This window comes from Nicotiana sylvestris, chromosome 12 (genome assembly GCF_000393655.2).
Source record: "Nicotiana sylvestris chromosome 12, ASM39365v2, whole genome shotgun sequence".
NCBI classification, from domain to species: Eukaryota; Viridiplantae; Streptophyta; class Magnoliopsida; order Solanales; family Solanaceae; genus Nicotiana; species Nicotiana sylvestris.
In genome coordinates this window covers 48,639,373-48,658,260 of record NC_091068.1, presented here as the reverse complement: position 1 = coordinate 48,658,260, position 18,888 = coordinate 48,639,373, and the positions used below count along the sequence as shown (strand labels likewise).

General features: G+C 38.9%; 3 protein-coding genes across 3 annotated transcripts; all 3 read left to right on the top strand.

The window, feature by feature from the left end:
• The first annotated feature begins 400 nt into the window (after nt 1–400).
• LOC104224107 (probable carbohydrate esterase At4g34215) lies at nt 401–2,211 on the top strand. The gene is made up of 2 exons (XM_009775689.2): nt 401–980; nt 1,835–2,211. Exons 1-2 carry the CDS (start codon nt 417–419, stop codon nt 2,033–2,035), a joined length of 765 nt encoding a protein of 254 aa, XP_009773991.1. The 5' UTR covers nt 401–416; the 3' UTR covers nt 2,036–2,211.
• Nucleotides 2,212–4,076: 1,865 nt separating this feature from the next.
• On the top strand, nt 4,077–4,625 carry LOC138883001 (nuclear localization sequence-binding protein-like). The gene has a single exon (XM_070163654.1). It carries the CDS (start codon nt 4,077–4,079, stop codon nt 4,623–4,625), a length of 549 nt encoding a protein of 182 aa, XP_070019755.1.
• Nucleotides 4,626–4,629: 4 nt separating this feature from the next.
• LOC138883000 (uncharacterized) lies at nt 4,630–5,604 on the top strand. Its single transcript, XM_070163653.1, has one exon. It carries the CDS (start codon nt 4,630–4,632, stop codon nt 5,602–5,604), a length of 975 nt encoding a protein of 324 aa, XP_070019754.1.
• Nucleotides 5,605–18,888: the final 13,284 nt, after the last annotated feature.

Sequence of the window (18,888 nt, the reverse complement as noted above, 5' to 3'; positions counted from 1 at the left end):
TTACCAAACTTACCCTTAATAAAAAGCTTTTATAACCACATAAATTTCATGGTCCCACAAATGTTTTACCCCTTAAGCTTTTAAAACGACAAATTTAAAAGTCTTCTTCTTTTTCTTAAACTCCGCGCCGAGTCAAACTATCTCATATAAATTGAAATGGATGAAGTAATATTTATGTTGTTGTCTAACGCTTCAAAAATGGAGTAGGGTTTAATTTATATACTCCACATGAAAGTCACACGAATAAATATAATAATAAGTTATTGCCATCAACGTCGAGCTAGCTTATAAACGCACGAAATCTTGCTAATTATGCCAATATATAAGGGAGGGATGTCTTGATCAACTAATATATATAGACTAAAGAAAATAAGAACAAAAACATTCCAACAGAAATAATGAAGTCCACTCTATTAATGTTCATGATTTTGGCTTTGGCCAATTTTACATGTAGAGTGGATTCCCAATTAGCCAAGAACATCTTCTTGCTAGGAGGTCAGAGCAACATGTTCGGTTTAGGAGGTGTTGTAAAGAATAGTTGGGACGGTGTCATTCCTCCTGAATGTAAACCTAATCCGGCCATTCTCAAACTCGACGCCAAGTTGCAGTGGGTTGAGGCAAAAGAACCTCTACATAATGATATTGACACGAATGTGACATCTGGGATAGGACCTGGGATGCCATATGCGAATGCCATACTGAAAAATGATTCGCGTCTCGGGGTATTGGGCTTGGTTCCATGTGCAGTTTCAGGGAGCAAAATAACTAACTGGCAAAATGGAACTTTCCTCTATAATCAGTTGGTAAGAAGAGCAAAGGCTGCTGTGAGAGGTGGGGGTGTTATTAGAGCTATGCTTTGGTATCAAGGGGAGAGTGATACAGTGAGGAAAACGGATGCTGATGCATATAGAGGAAGAATTCAAAAGTTTGTCACTGATTTGAGAAATGATCTGGGAATATCAAAACTTCTGATTATCCAGGTAAAAAGTTGGATCTTCTGTTTAAATTTTAAATTCTTTTGATGCATGGGTATACATGCATATTGGACCATGTTTGCCTAATAATGTTAAATTTCACCTTTGCAACTCAAATATTTTTGTTTGATATTTATCTTTTTCATTAAAATAATTAATTTTATGGCATCCGTTGGAAAAAAAGTATCCTAGCTAACTTCAAGGGGGGCAAAGTGAAACTTAGGCTAGCTGCAACATTAAAGGGATTCGCAATTTCGCATTGGTTAACACACACATATATATACTGGGTATATATAACGGGTATGATGATGATGATGATATATATGTGTGTTGTTATAGCAGTATATTGAGGAACTTAGTAAATACCGATGGGGTGAAATTTTTTGAAGACTTGAATGATGGTTAAGTACGTTTGATCTACTTCAAAACTCCACTTGTGCATTATGCGGATATGAGATACAAAAAATTATTTCAAATACCAGGAATAAATGTTGCTTTTATTGTCTATGTAAAAATGCAAACTAATTTAAAAGTAGAATACAACACGTTAACAATATGATGTCAACAAAACCTTGACCTAATAAAATGTTGACTTTTACATCTGGTTGAAATTTTCAGTTTTTATTTGACAGAGCTATGCTTTCGACTAATACTTAAATCAAGATATTATTGTTCTCAGGTCTAATTTCTGCGAATCAAACAAATTATGCAAACCATATTAAATTTTCAAATTACAACATTTAAAAACTGATCAGCCTATTGTATGTAGCACTTTGATGTTTATGAGATTGAAAATATGGAAGTTGAACCTAATCTTTACTTTTTTCTTTGGGCTTGATTTATCATTTTTTATTATATAGGTGGCTCTTGCTTCTGGAGGAAAGCATTACACAGGAATAGTGAGGGAAGCTCAATTGAAACTCGGCCTCCCTAACATAATTACTGTTGATGCTCAATGGTTGCCTCTTCAAAAAGACAATTTGCACCTTACCACTCCTTCCCAAGTCCGCCTAGGGGGAATGCTTGCTGCTGCCTTTCTTCGAACCCTCGAAATCAACTAACCAAAATTCATTGAAATATTTCAATTGTCTCCTCAACTTGTATATAATAAAAAGATTTAAGATATTAAAATTTCTTGCGAGCTCATAAATACTACTTTCAATGGATGGTCGGCAACTTTAACATGCAAATGTAACGCTTGGATATAACAAAGTTATAGCAACATTAATTTCGAGTATATGGAGAATAAGATTGGGGAGAGAACTTCTCCCTGTATGGTTAGCTTTCTGTATTCAGTTTTCCAGTAACGGAAGTGTTTAAAAAGTATTACTACTACAGGGTATATACTTTTCTAAAACAGGTACGTCACTACCGGAAAATGTGTCGATGGCAACACATGGATGACCGTTGCAATAGATAGGTAAACCGTTTCCATAGAGCTATTGCAACGGTTCAGTGCCCGTTCCACCAGCTCGCGTGCCAATAGAGTTTAAGGAACTGTTCTTGAACGGTTCATATAACCGTTGTTATAATATGGTCTATCGCAACAGTTTTTCCTCTCACCTATTGGAACAACTATTCGTATCAACTACAACGGTTAAAATATGTTACAATAACATTTAATGCAATGGTTGATAATCGTTACCATAGCGTGTACTGCAACAATTATGTAAGATATTGTTACGGCTATTCATGGAAATTGCAATGATTTCTTTAAGTTATTGCAACGGTTGAACTACCTACCGCAACGGTTTATAGATCATTTTGGAACGGTTTACAGGTCCTGTTGCAACGATTTATATTTTTTATTGGAACGCCATATGATTCCTATTGCAATGGTTCTGGTGGGCTATTGTAACAGTTTAATTGAAATAAACATATTGCCCCTGTTGCAAATAAATATTTACATATAGAATAAATTATAAAACACAAAAACTTATATAAAAAACAAGTTTCCAGTCCTACTTCCTCTCTCTAAAAAGTTTCTCTCTACAACGTCTATTTTAGCACCCATGTTCTAACGAGTACGGATCATGCTCTACAAGATGGAGCCGCCGGAAGGCATCCCTTCGGCGCGTACGGTTGTTCTATCGCCCACATCAGGCGAAATAGTTCCCAGAGAAATCACAAAACAAGGAAATATATCCTATGCTAACACCATCAGCGCCCTATCTTCATCTTCTCAGATCCCCAATCCAAGCTCAAACCAACAAGAAAAAGAAAAAGTTATTGCAAGATACACGACTCACAACGACATGCCGGTGGTGATTTTCAAAGCTAAGGACTACTATGACATAATGGCAGATTCTTGTAAGTGTACAATTGTGGGTAGATTTCTTAGACCACGCCCCCAAATTGATCGAATTAGATCAAGATTTAGGAAAATTATTCCCTTAAAAGGGACGGTCAGAATAGGGGTGTATGATAATCATAATGTCTTCATTGATCTCTTTAATGAAGACGACTAGAAATCAGTATGGTTCAGATGAGTAATTGAAATTGATGGAATGCAAATGTGGTTACAAAAGTAGTCACCGGACTTCAAGACAGAGGAGGATTTACCAATCACTCCAGCCTGGGTTCTGCCGCCCTCCTTACCTTTTCATATGCACGATTGGCATTACATTGAGCAGCTTTTGAGCTTTGTTGGTACTCCACTTACCCTAGATGCTGCTACAATGGGAAGAACAAGGCCAAGTATGGCCAAAATTAGAGTGGAGGTCGACTTGCTAAAGTTGTTACCACAGAGTGTATTTGTGGGACAGGAATATGACGAGTCGCCGCTAAAAGGTTATACCCCAAAAATTAGAATATGAAGGCATTCTGAAGTATTGTAAAAATTGTCGGAAATTAGGTCACTACATAGTCAATTGTAGGGCTCTAGAAAAGAAAAAGACTAATCAAGAGAAGGAGGAGAGTGAAGGTGATGAGATTACCAAAAATGAGGAAGATGCACAATCGATGAACAAAATGACAGGAAACAACAATAAAGGCAGGGAGGAAACAATTCAAGTTGATTCACACAGTGTCGATATTTGTAAAATGCAATAGGAAGATTGCCTAGACAATAATAAGATCATTAACAACAAAGAGGAGAAAATCATGAAGAAGAGGACTAAAAAGAAGAAAGCCAAAAAGATGCCAAAGAAGAAAAGCAAAGTTAAGTTCAAACATGCCCAGAATAATAGCAAGAAGAGCACTGTCTCTAGATCAACAAGCAAACAAAACGATCAATCATTAGCAGAAATTAAGGACAGTATACAGATTCATGAAGATCAAAAAGCTTTAGATGTACAGGATGAGGGGAAACAGAATAGTTCTACTGGAAATGGTAGAATAGAAGGGCTAGAGAAGGAGAAAGCTCCTAATATACAAATGGAGGAGGGAAACCAATCTTCACAAGATAAGGAGACTAACAGGAAGGAAGAAAGTAAGGCAGAGAAGAATAACAAGCACGCTCACTCTAACTCAAACACCTCTACTGTCCCAACAGAAATAAGAAATTTATCAGGTATAAATTTAGTTGTCGACTTGGATGGCAAAGAATGGGAGTATGAGGTAAATGAAAGTAGTATTAACAGATTCGACAAGAACGCCAAAAGAGGCAGTGACACTGAGAATGAAGACATAGATGAGGTTACGGAAAGTTAGAGAGATGATAATCTATACACTAGTACAAGAGGGAGAAGTGAAACACGAAAAAGTAGCAAAAGTCAAAGAAACAGAACCTATCCTTCACATAAAAGGAAACAAAAAGAGGATAACATCCCAAAGTGTTTTTATGATTAGTGCAATCTTCTGGAACATAAGGGGAGTGAGATCCAAAAAAGCCATTCACAGTCTTAAAAGACTTACTGACATCAACAACACTCATTTCGTGGCTATCTTTGAACCTTTTATTTCAAAAGAAAAGATAGATGGTTACATGAGATTCTTAGGATTTCAACACTGTCACTCGAATGGTAACGGAAAAATTTGGTATTTTTGGAACTCTTTCAACAATAAAAAGTTCTTCTCAGAAAGTGATCAACACATAACTATCAAGTTGGACAAGGCCATTATCAATCAATATATTCTTATTACGACTGTTTACGCTAAGTGTAATTCTATAGAAAGAAGAGATCTTTGGTCCTCTTTCCAACAGGATAGTACTATGTTGAATGATCTTTGGTGTATCGGGGGTGATTTTAATGTGATCCTTGATCCAAACGAAAAATTAGGGGGTAAACCTCATAGAATGTACAAAAGCATCGATTTTCAGAATTGCATGGATATTTGTGGTATTACAGATATTGGCTACTCTGGGACAAAGTTAACCTGGTGCAACAACAGGAGACCCAAAAAGAGGATTTGGAAGAGATTGGATAGAGTATTTGTGAACGATCTGTGGGACAATCTGTTCCAAAGATGCTCTATTAGGCATATGGCAAGAACCAGATCTGATCATAGACCTTTTCTCATAATGAATTTATCTACTAATCACAATTGCACTAGATACTTCAGATTCCTCAACTATTGGATCAATCTGCCAGGCTTTTATACTATTGTTGAGGATAGTTGGAATTCTAATGTTAAGGGTAATCACATGTGGATCTTGCAAACAAAATTGAAGGCTCTCAGTAAAGATTAACCCAATGGTCCAGGGAAGATATAGGTGACATAAATGATGTTGTTACCAACTGGGAGGAGAAACTACAATTCCTAGAGGATAAGGACATTGAGGAAAATACTAAATTGAGCAGAGAAGAAGTAAATAGGACCCATGCTGAATATATTAGATAGCTTAGTATTCAAGAATCCCTCCTTAAGCAGAAGTCTAGAATAAAATGGTTTGAAGATGGTGACAGGAATACCAGGTATTTTCACTTCATTCTCGGGGAAAAAAGGAGGAAGCAACAGGTAAACAGAATCAAAAATCACAAGGGTAATTGGATTATGGGGGATGAGAGAATTTCTAAAGCAGCAGTCAGACACTTCAAGGCACAATTCAATTTACCTAAGCCAAACCTCAACCCCTCAATTTTTGAATGTATTCCAAAATGTATCACGGAGCAGGATAACTCAAATCTCAATCAGATGCCTGATGAAGAGGAAATTAAAAATGTTGTTATGAGCCTTAGTGCTGATAGCACTGTTGATACCCAATTTTTTCCTATATATTTTTTATATGCATAAATACTTTCAAAATAGCATATATATATATATATATATATATATATATATATAAGCATGCACAAGGTTTTTCTAATTTTTCTGTAATTTAAAGGCTTTAAATTAATTTATTTCTTCCTTTTTTACATATAAAAATTTCAATAATTATCCTTCAAATTATTGTTATGATAATTTAATAATCTAAATCCTATATTTATGCCAAAATATTACTTAAATATTTTTGTGCATTTCTCTTATAATTGTATTTATATTTTTAAAACTAATTTACATATAATTGCATTATTAGCCCTATTAAGGTATAATTACATTTATATGCATAAAATTGATCTTATATATTCTTAAAATATTAAATATTTTTTTTAAATCATTTTAGTACACGATTTTTTTTAAACCATTTATTATTTATTATAAATTATATAGGGTTAAATTGGCTATTTAAAACTTAGCCAAATTGGATTTCAATTATAACCTCAATTAAACCCAATACCCAGCTCAATTTCAAGCAAAATTACCTGACCCGAGCCCTAAATGCAATTACTCGACCCAAAACCCATCAGATCCTGGTCGTTGATCTAAAAGATCAATGGCCCTCATTTATTCCTTCCCTTTTTAACTCTGAACGACCCCTAACCCTAATCATTTTACACATACTGCCGCCCTAAAATCCTCTCTACTCTCAGTACACTCTCAACCTAACTCTAGCCCTTCAATCGCCGACCTCCCATCTCGGTCATCTCCGGTGACCTCTCATCGTCTCCTACGCCTCCAATGGCTTCTCTCATGCCATGCTTGCCTTCTCTAAGGTCTTCAAGGGCCTAGGGCCATGCCGACTTGCATCTAGGGTTCGTCGCCTATCTGTTCTTGGCTACTCCAGTGTGATTTCAAGCAAAATCATGTTGTATTTGCAACGATCCTTAAGTTTTCTAAGCAGGCTCTTCATCCCTATAAGGGTTTCTTTCGAAACCCTAATTTCTTTTCTACGCCTCCTAGGACGATTTGAGTTTGTTTCTTTAATATTTTACAACTGTCCTTGAGATTCTTTACAAGAATCGTTGATTTTATGTGTTTTTCACCTCCTTCTAAAATTAGGGTTTTTAGAACTTCTTTTTTAAAACCTTGTTTAACTGATTCTTTGTGTAAAACTTCTATTTCTTGCATTATTTTAACTGATTCTATGATTTTACTACATCTTCAACTTGTCTCTGTTGAAAGCCCTAATTTTCTAGGTTTTTTCGTTTGGTTCTGTGTATCAGCATGACTGACCGGTTCTTGTTTGAGTTTCTGCGATTATCTTGCCTCGAATATGTTTCTACTAAGTTTCTTAGCCTAACTTACATCAATTCTATGTGTTTGCGTTCATCTTGACTGTTCAAGACTTGCCTCTTTCTATCATTGATGTTTAACCTTCATGTTTGCTAGAGCTACGTATCAACCTCTGGTTATTCTTATCTTACTCTATTTATATGCTAAAACATTGACTCATGACTCTCTCTCTCTGATTGATTCTGAGTTCCATGTTTCTTGGCTTGATTTGAAAACTTTCCTTTAGACCTTCGATTTTTCCTGTTTAAACTTGGCTTATTTACTTATTTACTTATTTATGGGAACCTATGTTATTCTCCTTAAATTAGTGTTATTTCAAGTCCTTGATTCACCGATTTGCTATATGCTAATTCTCGATTATGTCCATATTCTGCAACCTTATTTAGTTTTCTTACCTTATTTGGGTTAACCGTGTTATTTGCTGATTCTTCACTAACTGTTTCCTTAATTGAACCCTTGTATATTTACCCCTAATTGTCTATTTTCTAACTAATGCCTTACTTGATTTCTTTCTTTAAACATTTTCTGCCCATTACCGTTGGTTAATTATCCCTTAATTAAGGGAGTACTTGCATTGATTTGATTCTGATTAGTACTTGGTTCCATAATTATTGCTGAGCTTTGATTCTTACCTTATTTTCTGCCTATTTTAAAACTATAAATATCCTACTCTTTCACTAACACAACAAACGAACACATTGGTTCAAAAACTCTCTTTCACACTATCACGACCCTAAACTCGGACCCGGTCGTGATGGCGCCTCTCGTGAAGACAAGGCTAGCCGACACTTGCCCATTTCAGTTTTAAGCAGTTAAAAATGAGAATTAAGTCTAAAACATGATAAATGACCCAACATTTAAGTAGTCAACAGTACAATATGCGAAAGAACAACCCAACATAGCCCGATACCGGGGTGTCACTAGTCATGAGCATCTAAAAATCCAGAATAAGACAATAAAGTCTACAGATTTCAATACAAATCCAAAACAAAGAGAAGTAAGACAAGGGAAGAAGCTTTGGGCTGCGAATGCCGGCAGCTACCTAGAGAATCTTCGGATTTGCCTAAGCTGGAAAGATCAACACTCGGGAGCGGGACCAGATGCGCCTGAATCTGCACACAGGATGCAGAAAGTAAAGTGAATACTCCAACTCAGTGAGTAATAGTCATAAATAAACTACTGAGAGCATGAAATCACGTAAGGCACATTATAGGCTATAATGAAGCAGTAAAACATGTAAGACCAGTGATTCAGTAAAGATATTTAAAATCATATAAGTTCAGTTTAAACTTCAAGAATTCCTATTCAACAATTAAACATTTAAATGACAGACAAATAAGACAGATAAGCACATAAAGGATTGCCCCTCGGGCTAAAATGTTAACAATACCAGCCCCTCGGGCTATCTCTCACATCACAATGGGTACCCCCGCTCGTTAGGGGTGTGCGGACTCGTGGAGGGGCCCCTTACGGCCCAAGCGCAATATCAAGCCATCTCGTGGCATCATCACTAGGCTCTCGGCCTCATATCAACAAGCCATCTCATGGCTTATACATCTCAGGCCCTCAGCCTCATAATCATAGTCAATATTTCCTCACAACATAGGCCCTCGGCCTTACTACGTAAAAATCCTCACAAGCCACTCGATAATATTAAAACATGACTCTCATCCCAAAATATCATTTGAATATCATTTAAGTGTTAAATAGAGTAAAACATGGTTGAGTTGTGAAAACGGTGAAATCTAGCATGACTGAGTTCAAGTATAAAGATAAAACAGTGAGGAAATACAATTAAAAATCCCCTAAGGGTTCAAATAGTTGGCACGAGGCCCAAATATGGCATTCCGCCCAAAACATGACGATAGCAAATAGATTTTAGTCAAATAAGCGGTAAAATAGACACTCGGGACAGACTAAGTCACAATCCCTAATAGTGCACAACCCCACACTCGTCATCAAGCGTGTGCGTCACCTCAATATAGCACAACGATATGCAATCCGGGGTTTCATACCCTCAGGACATCATTTACAATCATTACTCACCTCAATCCAGTCAAATCTCTAGCCCGCGATGCCTTTGCCCCTCGAATTGGCCTCCACTCGTGTCGAATCTATCCAAAATCAGAATCACGGCATCAAAATATGCTAAGGGAACAAATCACAAGCGAAAATATTCAATTTACAGCACAAATCCAGAAATTACCAAAACCGACCCCCGGGCCCACGTCTCGGATTCCGATAAAATTCACATCAATGGATTCCTTATCACTCTCCAAGTTCATACGTACCAAAAGCATCAAAATCCAACCACAAATTACCCCTCAAATCCGAAATTCTAGGTCTCCAACTTCAAGCCCTAGTTCTTCAATTTTAGGCTTAATTCCCATAATTAATTAGGTAGATTTCACATTAGATGCGAGTATTAAGTCCATGAATCTTACCTCCAAGTGATTCCCCTTGAATCCCTCTTCAAAAAGCTCCAAAAACGCTCAACAATGGTGAAAATAAACCCCAAATCGCGGACAAGATGACTATTTAAACATTCTGCCCATGCCTGAAATCCTTCTTTGCGAACGTGGTCAATACCTCGCGTTCACGAAGCACAAACCAACTTTGACCAAAAATTACTCTTCGCGATCACAACCTTCCTGTCGCGAACGAGATGCTTTCCTCAGAACACTCTTTGCGATCGCGTTACCCTTCTCGCAAACGCAATGAATAAAATACCTCAAGCCCAACTGACCACTTTTCTCTATGTGAATGTGGTCCCCTTCACGCGAACGCGATGACCAAACACCCAGCCCTTCGCGAACGCGAAGGCTTAAATCCCAGCCTTCATCAGCTTACCCTTCGCGAACACGAGGACCCACTCGCGAACGCGAAGGTCATTTCTCTATAACACTGATCTGAAATTTTCTACAATTCCAAACATCATGAAATGGTCCGATTTACCGCCCGAAACTCACCCGAGGCACCCGGGACCTCAACCAAACATACCAACATATCCCATAACCTTATTCAAACTTGTACCAATCTTCAAAACACCTCAAACAACATCAAATCAACCAAAACACATCGGATTCAAGCCTAAGTTTCCAAAATCTTTCGAATTTCGCTTTTGATCAAAAACCCAACCAAACCACGTCCGAATGACCTGAAATTTTTCACACATATCCCAAATGACACAACAATACTACTACAACTCTCGAAATTCCATTCTGACCCCTATATCAAAATCTCACCTATCAACCGGAAAATGCCAAAAATCCAATTTCGCCAATTCAAACCTAAATCTACTCCGGTCCTCCAAAACACATTTCGATCATGCTCCTAAGTTCAAATCACCTCCCGAAGCTATCCGAATAATTAAAACTCACATCCAATCCCTCTAACACATAAGTCAACATCCGGTTTACCTTTCCATTTTAAGCTTCCTCAAAGGAAACTAAGTGTCTCAAACCTTACCAAATACTTTCTGAACCCGAACCAACCAACCCGATCACTCACAGAACTGATAGACAAAGCATTAAGAAGCAGAAATGGAAAAAACGGAGCGATAACTCATGAGACGACTGGCTGGGTCGTGACACACACTCAAAATTGTTCTACTCTCTCTCTCTTTGGTTACTTGCTATTATCTTGAGTTAGCCGGCTACAAGCCAAGGCTAACTATTGTGCTTTCCTGTTCCTCTCTTTGTGTTTACTATCTCTCTACTAGTATGTTCTGATTTCAATTCAAGTCCCAAAACCAATATCATTCTTTTACTACTTCAGTTTATCATGTTTCTAATTTGTTTCTATCTATGGTGTTGTTGTTCAACATGCAATTTTCATTTTTACATTACTGCTTCATTTAGCATGCTAGTCTACCCCTCTTAGGGACATTCAGAACATGTTCTACCCCCTCCCCTAGTAGTCTGACTCAATAAAACTTTTTCAAACTATGTCAAGCACTCTCACTCTACTCCTAAGTCTCTAGGTTCTGCTCCATCCAGTGTTTGTACTGCCTTGGCATCCTTCTGAGATCCCTATGAACTCTGGCACACTGAGGTTGGCCCTTCCACACTACACTTACTCAATTTGGTTTCAAAGTCTAGGTGTGAGCACTGCCCGGGATCCTTGAAATCCTTAGGGAACTCTGACGCACCTAGACAATGACATTGTCTACAAAATTGGCATTTGAGGCTATTGGAGGTTTGGGAAATCACTTGGGCCTGCTTCAGGCTCCCTATAATGTAACTTCTTCTTTTTCTTTATTTATGTAATTCATTCATCTGGTTTGTAATAATTTGTAAATGAATATTGGGGTGATTAGTGAAAAGGGGTGGGTAGTTATTTATTTGTTGGGTAATATGGGTAGAAACCATGCCTATAGGATTATATATATATTTGCTATGTCTGACCTACCATAATAGAAATCATGCCTATAGGATCATTTAATATAATTTTTATGCTTGCCTCACCATGCTAGAAATCATGCCTATAGGGTTAAATGGTCCCAACATGTCTATAGGCTTTATAATCAAGTAGATACCCTACTTAAGCATGTGATCAAGTTCAATTTTATGTTATAATGGGTAATTACGTTTGTTTCCATTAAATATCATGCAAGTTTCTAATATCAGCTCTTAACAACTAGATATCATGCTTATTGGGAACAATATCAGAAATTCTGCCTATAGACCCAAAATTAGTTTAGTTTAAATAAGTTAGTCCAATACATGTTAGTTTACTTCGAAACTGGCCTAATCAGTGGTTTGTTTTCCTTAAATGATTTCTTTGAAGTACTGCCCTAATTTACTATTAGAAAGCATGTGTATAGGAATTCAAGGGTCCGTTTTAAAATCTGCCTACTGTTTTACTAGATCAAACGTAGTTATCATGCTCTTAGGATATCACTATTCATCGTTTAGGCAAGCCTATGGGGTATTTTCAAATCCTGCAACTCTGAAACTGCATTTCTGCTACTTAAAGTTGTTCAGATTAAAAGAATTTAGTCAGTAGGCAAGTTAAATAGGATCATTCACATATTGGCCTAATTCAGTACTTTATAACCTCTACTTACTTAGATATTATGTTCTAGGATTTGTTTTCTTAAGTGTTGAATGTTGTTTGAAGACGTGCACTTATGTGATATGCTTGAGGAGGTAACTGTGAGACTTTAACTTGCTTTATATGCAGTCCTAAATTGTTCTTGCCTGTCTCCTAGAAGTTTCTCTTTTTAAGCACCTTAGGGGTTGTCTAGAACTACCCAGATTTAGAGGTCCTAAAATACCCCCAGGGCAACAAGAAAGGGACAGGTATTGCAAACATAGGCATTATCAAGGTTACTAGAACGCTTTAGGCTATGACCAAGGGGTGGGAAGGGTAGATATGAGATATGATAACTACGCGCTAATGTCACGTGTATCCCCTCATTGAGGAGTGTTTATCGGGTATTGCATAGGGTGATCCTAATGGCTAACCAACCTAGGACCCCTCCTTTCAAAAATCCTTTTGCTTTACTTTTCCTATGTGTACACAATCTTTGTCTCATCACTTGAATTATACATCGTCCAACGTGCTTTACTTACAATTATTTGTTTCAACTACTTATTTGTCAAGGGACTAATTCATAAATATAAGTTCAGCCAGGACCCACAATTGTGAACCAAGAGGGGTGCCTAACATCTTCCCCTCGTGGTTATTTCGAGCCCTTACCCTAAATCTCTGGTAATGCAAACCAATCCAGGAGCTAATCGCTCTAGGTGCCCTAACACACCATAATCCGTCAGGTGTAGACTCTTCAAAATACCCAATTATCAAAATAAAATAAGTTATTACCCCCTCTATAAATGTCTAAACCCGAACCTTTTCTTCCCCGTTAAAAAGGGAGGGAGAAAAAGGGGGCGGGACAACATGGAGACTCTGCTGGGGATACCTTTTAGGCTCTTACCATAACGAACTTATTTTATGAATTAGTCCAAGTATGCTTTATCTCCTACCCTTCTCCCTTATTTGAATTTAACCGCCCATTTTATTTTAAGCATTTATGATTCTTTATCCCTGAAACTGACTTGTCTCTTTGTTTTCTTTTTCCTGTATCTGTCTTTCAATTATTTAAATATTGTATTTATTTTTCCTACGTGCAAATACTTGACTACATGTTATTAATTGCTGCATAAATCATGCTCCACATCATATTCCACTCATGCATATCAAATCATATAGCAACGCTTTAATGAGTGGTTGCGCTCTTCCTATTTACAACCCTTAAATTCGGAAAGGCTTATTTGCGGTAAAACCAGTCGATCAACGGTGCAGTCGACGGTTCCCTGCCTTCCCCCTCAAGTTGTCTACTTGAGGGTACTAGTGTAAAACCTCATAGTAGCCTTACTCTGGTTAAAATTGTGCATGCATCATGGTCAAACCTAGTCGGATCAATATGCTATCCACGTAATGATCCTTTAAGATAAGCCTTATCCAAAAGTCCATCGGGTTTTCCATAATCCCAACGGACACAACCATGTTCTGCGCATTAATTTGGAGAACTAAATGACGATATGTTAATCATAAATGTATAAATAGTCGAGTCTGGTGGGGGTAAGGCCTAAACCTTTTTGTTTTGCAGAAAATGAGGCACGAGGTCCCCAGATTCGGTATAATTAGCAACATCCCACCATTGTTGGTAGATTGGTGGGAGGACCTTTCCTCAAGTGACAAGAAACATGTGAGAAAGTACCTGGTTAACCTGCCTTCCTTGCTAGATATTGAGCCAAACAACAAATTGATTGAGGCTGCCACTTTATTCTAGGATAGTGAAAGGGCTGTGTTTCGTTTTGGCGACATAGAAATGACACCACTCCTAGATGAAATTTGAGGGCTTGCGGGATTGACTTGGGATAGTCCTGGGTTATTAGTACTAGAAAACCGTACTGGCAGGGGATTTTTAAAGATGATGGGGCTGAAGAAGAATGTCGACCTAGTGTGCTTGAAGGAATCTTACATACCTTTCGAATACATGTATGAGATGTATGGCCATAGCAAGTCTTTCTGTACCTACCATGATGAGATATCTCTCACTTCTATGGGTCACATTCACTGCAGAGTGTTCGTATTCATTGTATGCTTCTTAGGCATGATAGTGTTCCTAATGAAAAAGGGAAGAATCCACACTAGGTTGTCCATGGTCGCCAAGACTTTGATGGAAGGGATTAATGGACAAACATATGCCATAGTCCTCATGATCATAGACGACATCTACAGGGCTCTAGAGCGCTGTCAAAGAGGGGTCAAGCATTTCGAGTGTTGTAACTTGTTACTGCAGTTATGGTTGTTGGAGCATTTCCAAAAGAGTCGCTATCACCAAGAATTTCCGCGAAGGGCTTAGAACGACCATATTGCCTTCCATCACCCCAAGTGGATGACTTACATTCCAGACAAATTTCCTCAGCCAGAATGTGCCAAAGAATGGGTAGAGTTCTTCGACAATCTGACCGACGAACAAGTGTAATGGATATTTGAATGGTTCCCAACAGACGAATTCATCATCAGATCCAGGGATGCTCCGCACTTGGTACAGATTGGGTTGAGAGGGATATACCCATATGTCCCTATCCGAGTTATGAGGTAAGCAGGTAGGAAACAGGTTGTACCAAGGGTTGTCAAGATGAGTCATTTCAGGGCTGACTTTCAAGACGACGACATCCTTTACAAGTGCCAAGCTCAGCACTTGTGGCACTGCAAAATCATTGTAGAGAAGAACACTGTTGAGCCAGACAGGTATCATGCAGGATGCGAGCCTCTCTACCCGGCATGGTTAGAGGACAATCTGAAAGGAATGGTGACACAAGGGGCCGGTCGAGGGAACAAAATCATAGATGAAGAAGCTAAAGCTCAATTCAAATACAACAGGCTGTGCAAAAGGGTCCACGACTTTGAGAATGAGCACCGGGAAATACATGAGAGGAATGTGAGGTTGATCGAGGAATGGAAAGAAATGGAAGTCACTTTCAACAGGAAACTGAAATATCTGGAGTAAGGAATAATGGCACTAGAAGGTAAAGTCATAAAGAGGATTAAAAATTGTCAGAATGCTGAAGGAGCTGAAGGAGGACATCTGGCCAGAGCCTACTTGCTGCTGGGGCTACGCGAGCTGGGAGATCTATATGATGGAGTCCGGAAGATCGAATTTGGGAAAGGTCTTTCTAGGACCAAATAGGCTAGATTTATTTGTTTTTTCCTAAAAATGTAATAAGGCCAAGTGCCAGTAGTGACTTATTTTATTATTATCTTAGTGTCGTTTTGGGATTCATCTATTTTATATTATGAAATGAAGCATTTATTGGCATTTAAAGTTCTCCAAATCTATTTGTCGCTAAGCCTTCCTCGGGCATAATGAGGTTCCCAAATTAAGACGCGCAATATGTATTGAAATACTGCAAACATTTCAGGATCCTCACCGACTTGTTACCTTTTTGTTTTTTCCCTTCTTCTTATTTTTATTATTCTCATCCCCTTAGGTTGGTTCACTCATACTGGTCGCATCAGCGTACCACACCAGATTTAGAGGCCCTCCACCTCCTCCTCCTCCAATCAACACAAAAGGTAGAGAAAAAGCAAAGATGGACGACTTAAGTGGAATCCGAAAGGAGAATATTGAGAATGCAGAAACTTCAGATGGCCGTAGTACTTCAGCCCCAAATGATCTAGTCTTGAGACTGGAACAAAAGAAAAACTTGAGCAGGTTCGCAACTTGGCAAACTTGTCACTCACCCTCAATGTCCCCGATATCCACCAACAAAATACAAAGAACCCAATACCTCTTCAGAACACACAAAACCAACAGCCACAAAATCCTACCGCACCAAATCAATACGTAACTCCACCCTAAAATATCAATCTGCTGCCAATACCGACTCCGCCACAACATCATCATCAACCAATTCAGTACCCACCAACCACCACTTACCACACTCCCCAAAACAGACCACAACCCATTCCTTATCCCCAAAACTCCACCAATGACCATCATTACAACCAAGTCCCTGGCATCCATCAAAGCAACCCTATATATGTGGAAATTGTACCTCACTCTACCCAACCAATCTCATATACACCGGAATCCTCTGAGAAGGACATGCTCATTAAAAACATGGCTAAAGAACTCAAGAAGTAAACAACCTGAGTTCAAGGTGTTGAAGGCGATAGAGGAATAGAAGGTTAGAACTATGAAGATCTGTGCATACAGTCGGATGTCGAACTGCCAGAGGGGTACAAACCTCTGAAGTTCGAAATGTTCGATGGCACAAGTGATCCCATGGTTCATCTAAGGACCTATTGTGACAAGCTTGTCGGGTTCAAGAAAGATAAAAAGATCCGGATGGAGCTCTTTATGAGGAGTCTTACTATGGATACTTTGTCTTGGTATATCAGCCAAAAATCCCAAGAAATGATCGAATTGGGTGAGCATGGCATCAGATTTCATGGACCGGTTCAGGTTCAACAGAGAAAACGCACCGGATGTTTTCTACATTCAAAATCTTAAGAAGAAACCTACTGAGACTTTCCTTGAATACGCTACTCATTGGAGGTCGGAAGCGGCCAATGTCAGACCCTCTTTGGACGAAGAACAGATGGATAAATTCTTCGTCAGAGCACATGATCCATAATATTACGAGATGTTGATGGTTATCGAAAATAACAAATTCTCTGACATCATCAAACTTGGAGAAAGAATCGAAGAAGGAATCAAGAGTGGGATGGTAATGAACTTCGAGGCACTGCAAGCCATGAATAAGGCACTACAATCATGTGGCATATCAAAGAAGAGAGATGTTGGGGCAGTAATGGTGGTCTAGGGCCCAAAATCTCCACTTACCTATCAAATACCTCCACCCACATATCAAATACCTCCTCCGACATATCAAACACCTCCACCCATATATCAAACACCTCCACCCACATACCAAGCATCACCGCCTACATATCAACCTTCATCTCCCAGATATTCCCAACCAGCCACTGTCTATCACACCTATAACTCCCAACCATCCCAATTCCAATCACCACCAGCTTGCCAAAATTATCCAAGACCAAGACCCAACTTCAACTGCAAGCCACCCAGATAATACACCACCATTGCTGAGCCCATCGACCAACTGTATGAAAGGTTGAAAGCTATAGGTTACGTCACTCCTTTTCCCGCTGTGGCATTAGAAAATCCATCCCAATGGGTAAATTCGAACAAAACTTGTGCATACCATTTCGGTATTAAAGGGCACATTACTGCTGAGTGACGAACATTGAAGGATAAGATCCAGACGCTAATTGACAACAAGGTCATACAAGCAAAACGAGCCGCACCTAATGTCCGCAATAATCCCCTCCCTGATTATAGAGGTGATGATGTACATGTGATAGAGATAAATGAAGAATGGGACCTTGAGGGGTCGATTGGGCTTATTCGAGAAGGCGATGACTTTAAGGTTGCAGTCACACTTATTCCTATTGTGGTTCATACTCAGGAACCAATTGAGTTTGAGGTAACTGCATTAGTTCCATTCGAGGTGGAAGTGGCTCCGCCCGCAGCCACCCCTGCTCCATTTGAAGTAGAAGTGGTCACACCTTTCACTGTGACAGTATCAACCACACCCCCATTCAACTCAAAAGTAATACCCTGGGATTATGTTGCCTAGGCTCGGCGGAAAGGGAAGGCCAAGGTAGAGGAATTTGACGCTGCACAAGGAATGACTAGAACCGGAAGAGTCTATACACCTAAACACCTAGGAGGTTCAAGTAAGGAGGCCACCACTAGGCAGCCTATCATTGAGATCGGGCCAGATGACCTATAGAGGAAAGTAAAGGCAAAGGAGTACTCTGTTGTTGACCATCTAAACAAAGTCCCTGCTCAGATATCTATCCTATCACTATTGCTGAATTCAGAGGCACACAAGAGCGCCTTAATGAAAGTGTTGAGCGAGGCTTATGTACCCAATAATATCACTGATGGAGAAATGGCCAACATGGTTGGTCAAGTACTATAAAGTCATAAAATTGTCTTCCATGAAGATGAGCTGCCACCCGAGGGACTGAATCAAAATCGAGCATTGCATATTACGGTGCAATTTGAAGACAAGTTCATTGCCAAGGTCTTGGTTGATGGAGGTTCAAGGCTAAATATTTGTCCATTGGACACTTTGAAAAGGTTGGACAAGGGTTTCTATGAGATACGGGTAGGAAGCAAGAATGTGAAGGCTTTTGATAAGTCCTAGAGGGCCACGATCGGGGAAATCCACCTTTGCTTGCAGATGAGGCAAACTTGGTTCGACGTTGAATTTCAGGTGCTTGACATACCAGCCTTATATAATCTTCTGTTGGGCCGGCCATGGATCCATGCTGCTGGAGCCGTGCCTTCAACACTACATCAGGCCATGAA

Excerpts from the sequence above, each read along its gene's own strand:
- LOC104224107 (XM_009775689.2), top strand. The coding sequence starts at position 417 with ATGTTCATGATTTTGGCTTTGGCCAATTTTACATGTAGAGTGGATTCC. Across the intron at positions 981-1,834 it reads CAAAACTTCTGATTATCCAG|GTGGCTCTTGCTTCTGGAGG; the intron begins GTAAAAAGTTGG and ends TTTATTATATAG.
- LOC138883001 (XM_070163654.1), top strand. The coding sequence starts at position 4,077 with ATGAAGAAGAGGACTAAAAAGAAGAAAGCCAAAAAGATGCCAAAGAAG.
- LOC138883000 (XM_070163653.1), top strand. The coding sequence starts at position 4,630 with ATGATAATCTATACACTAGTACAAGAGGGAGAAGTGAAACACGAAAAA.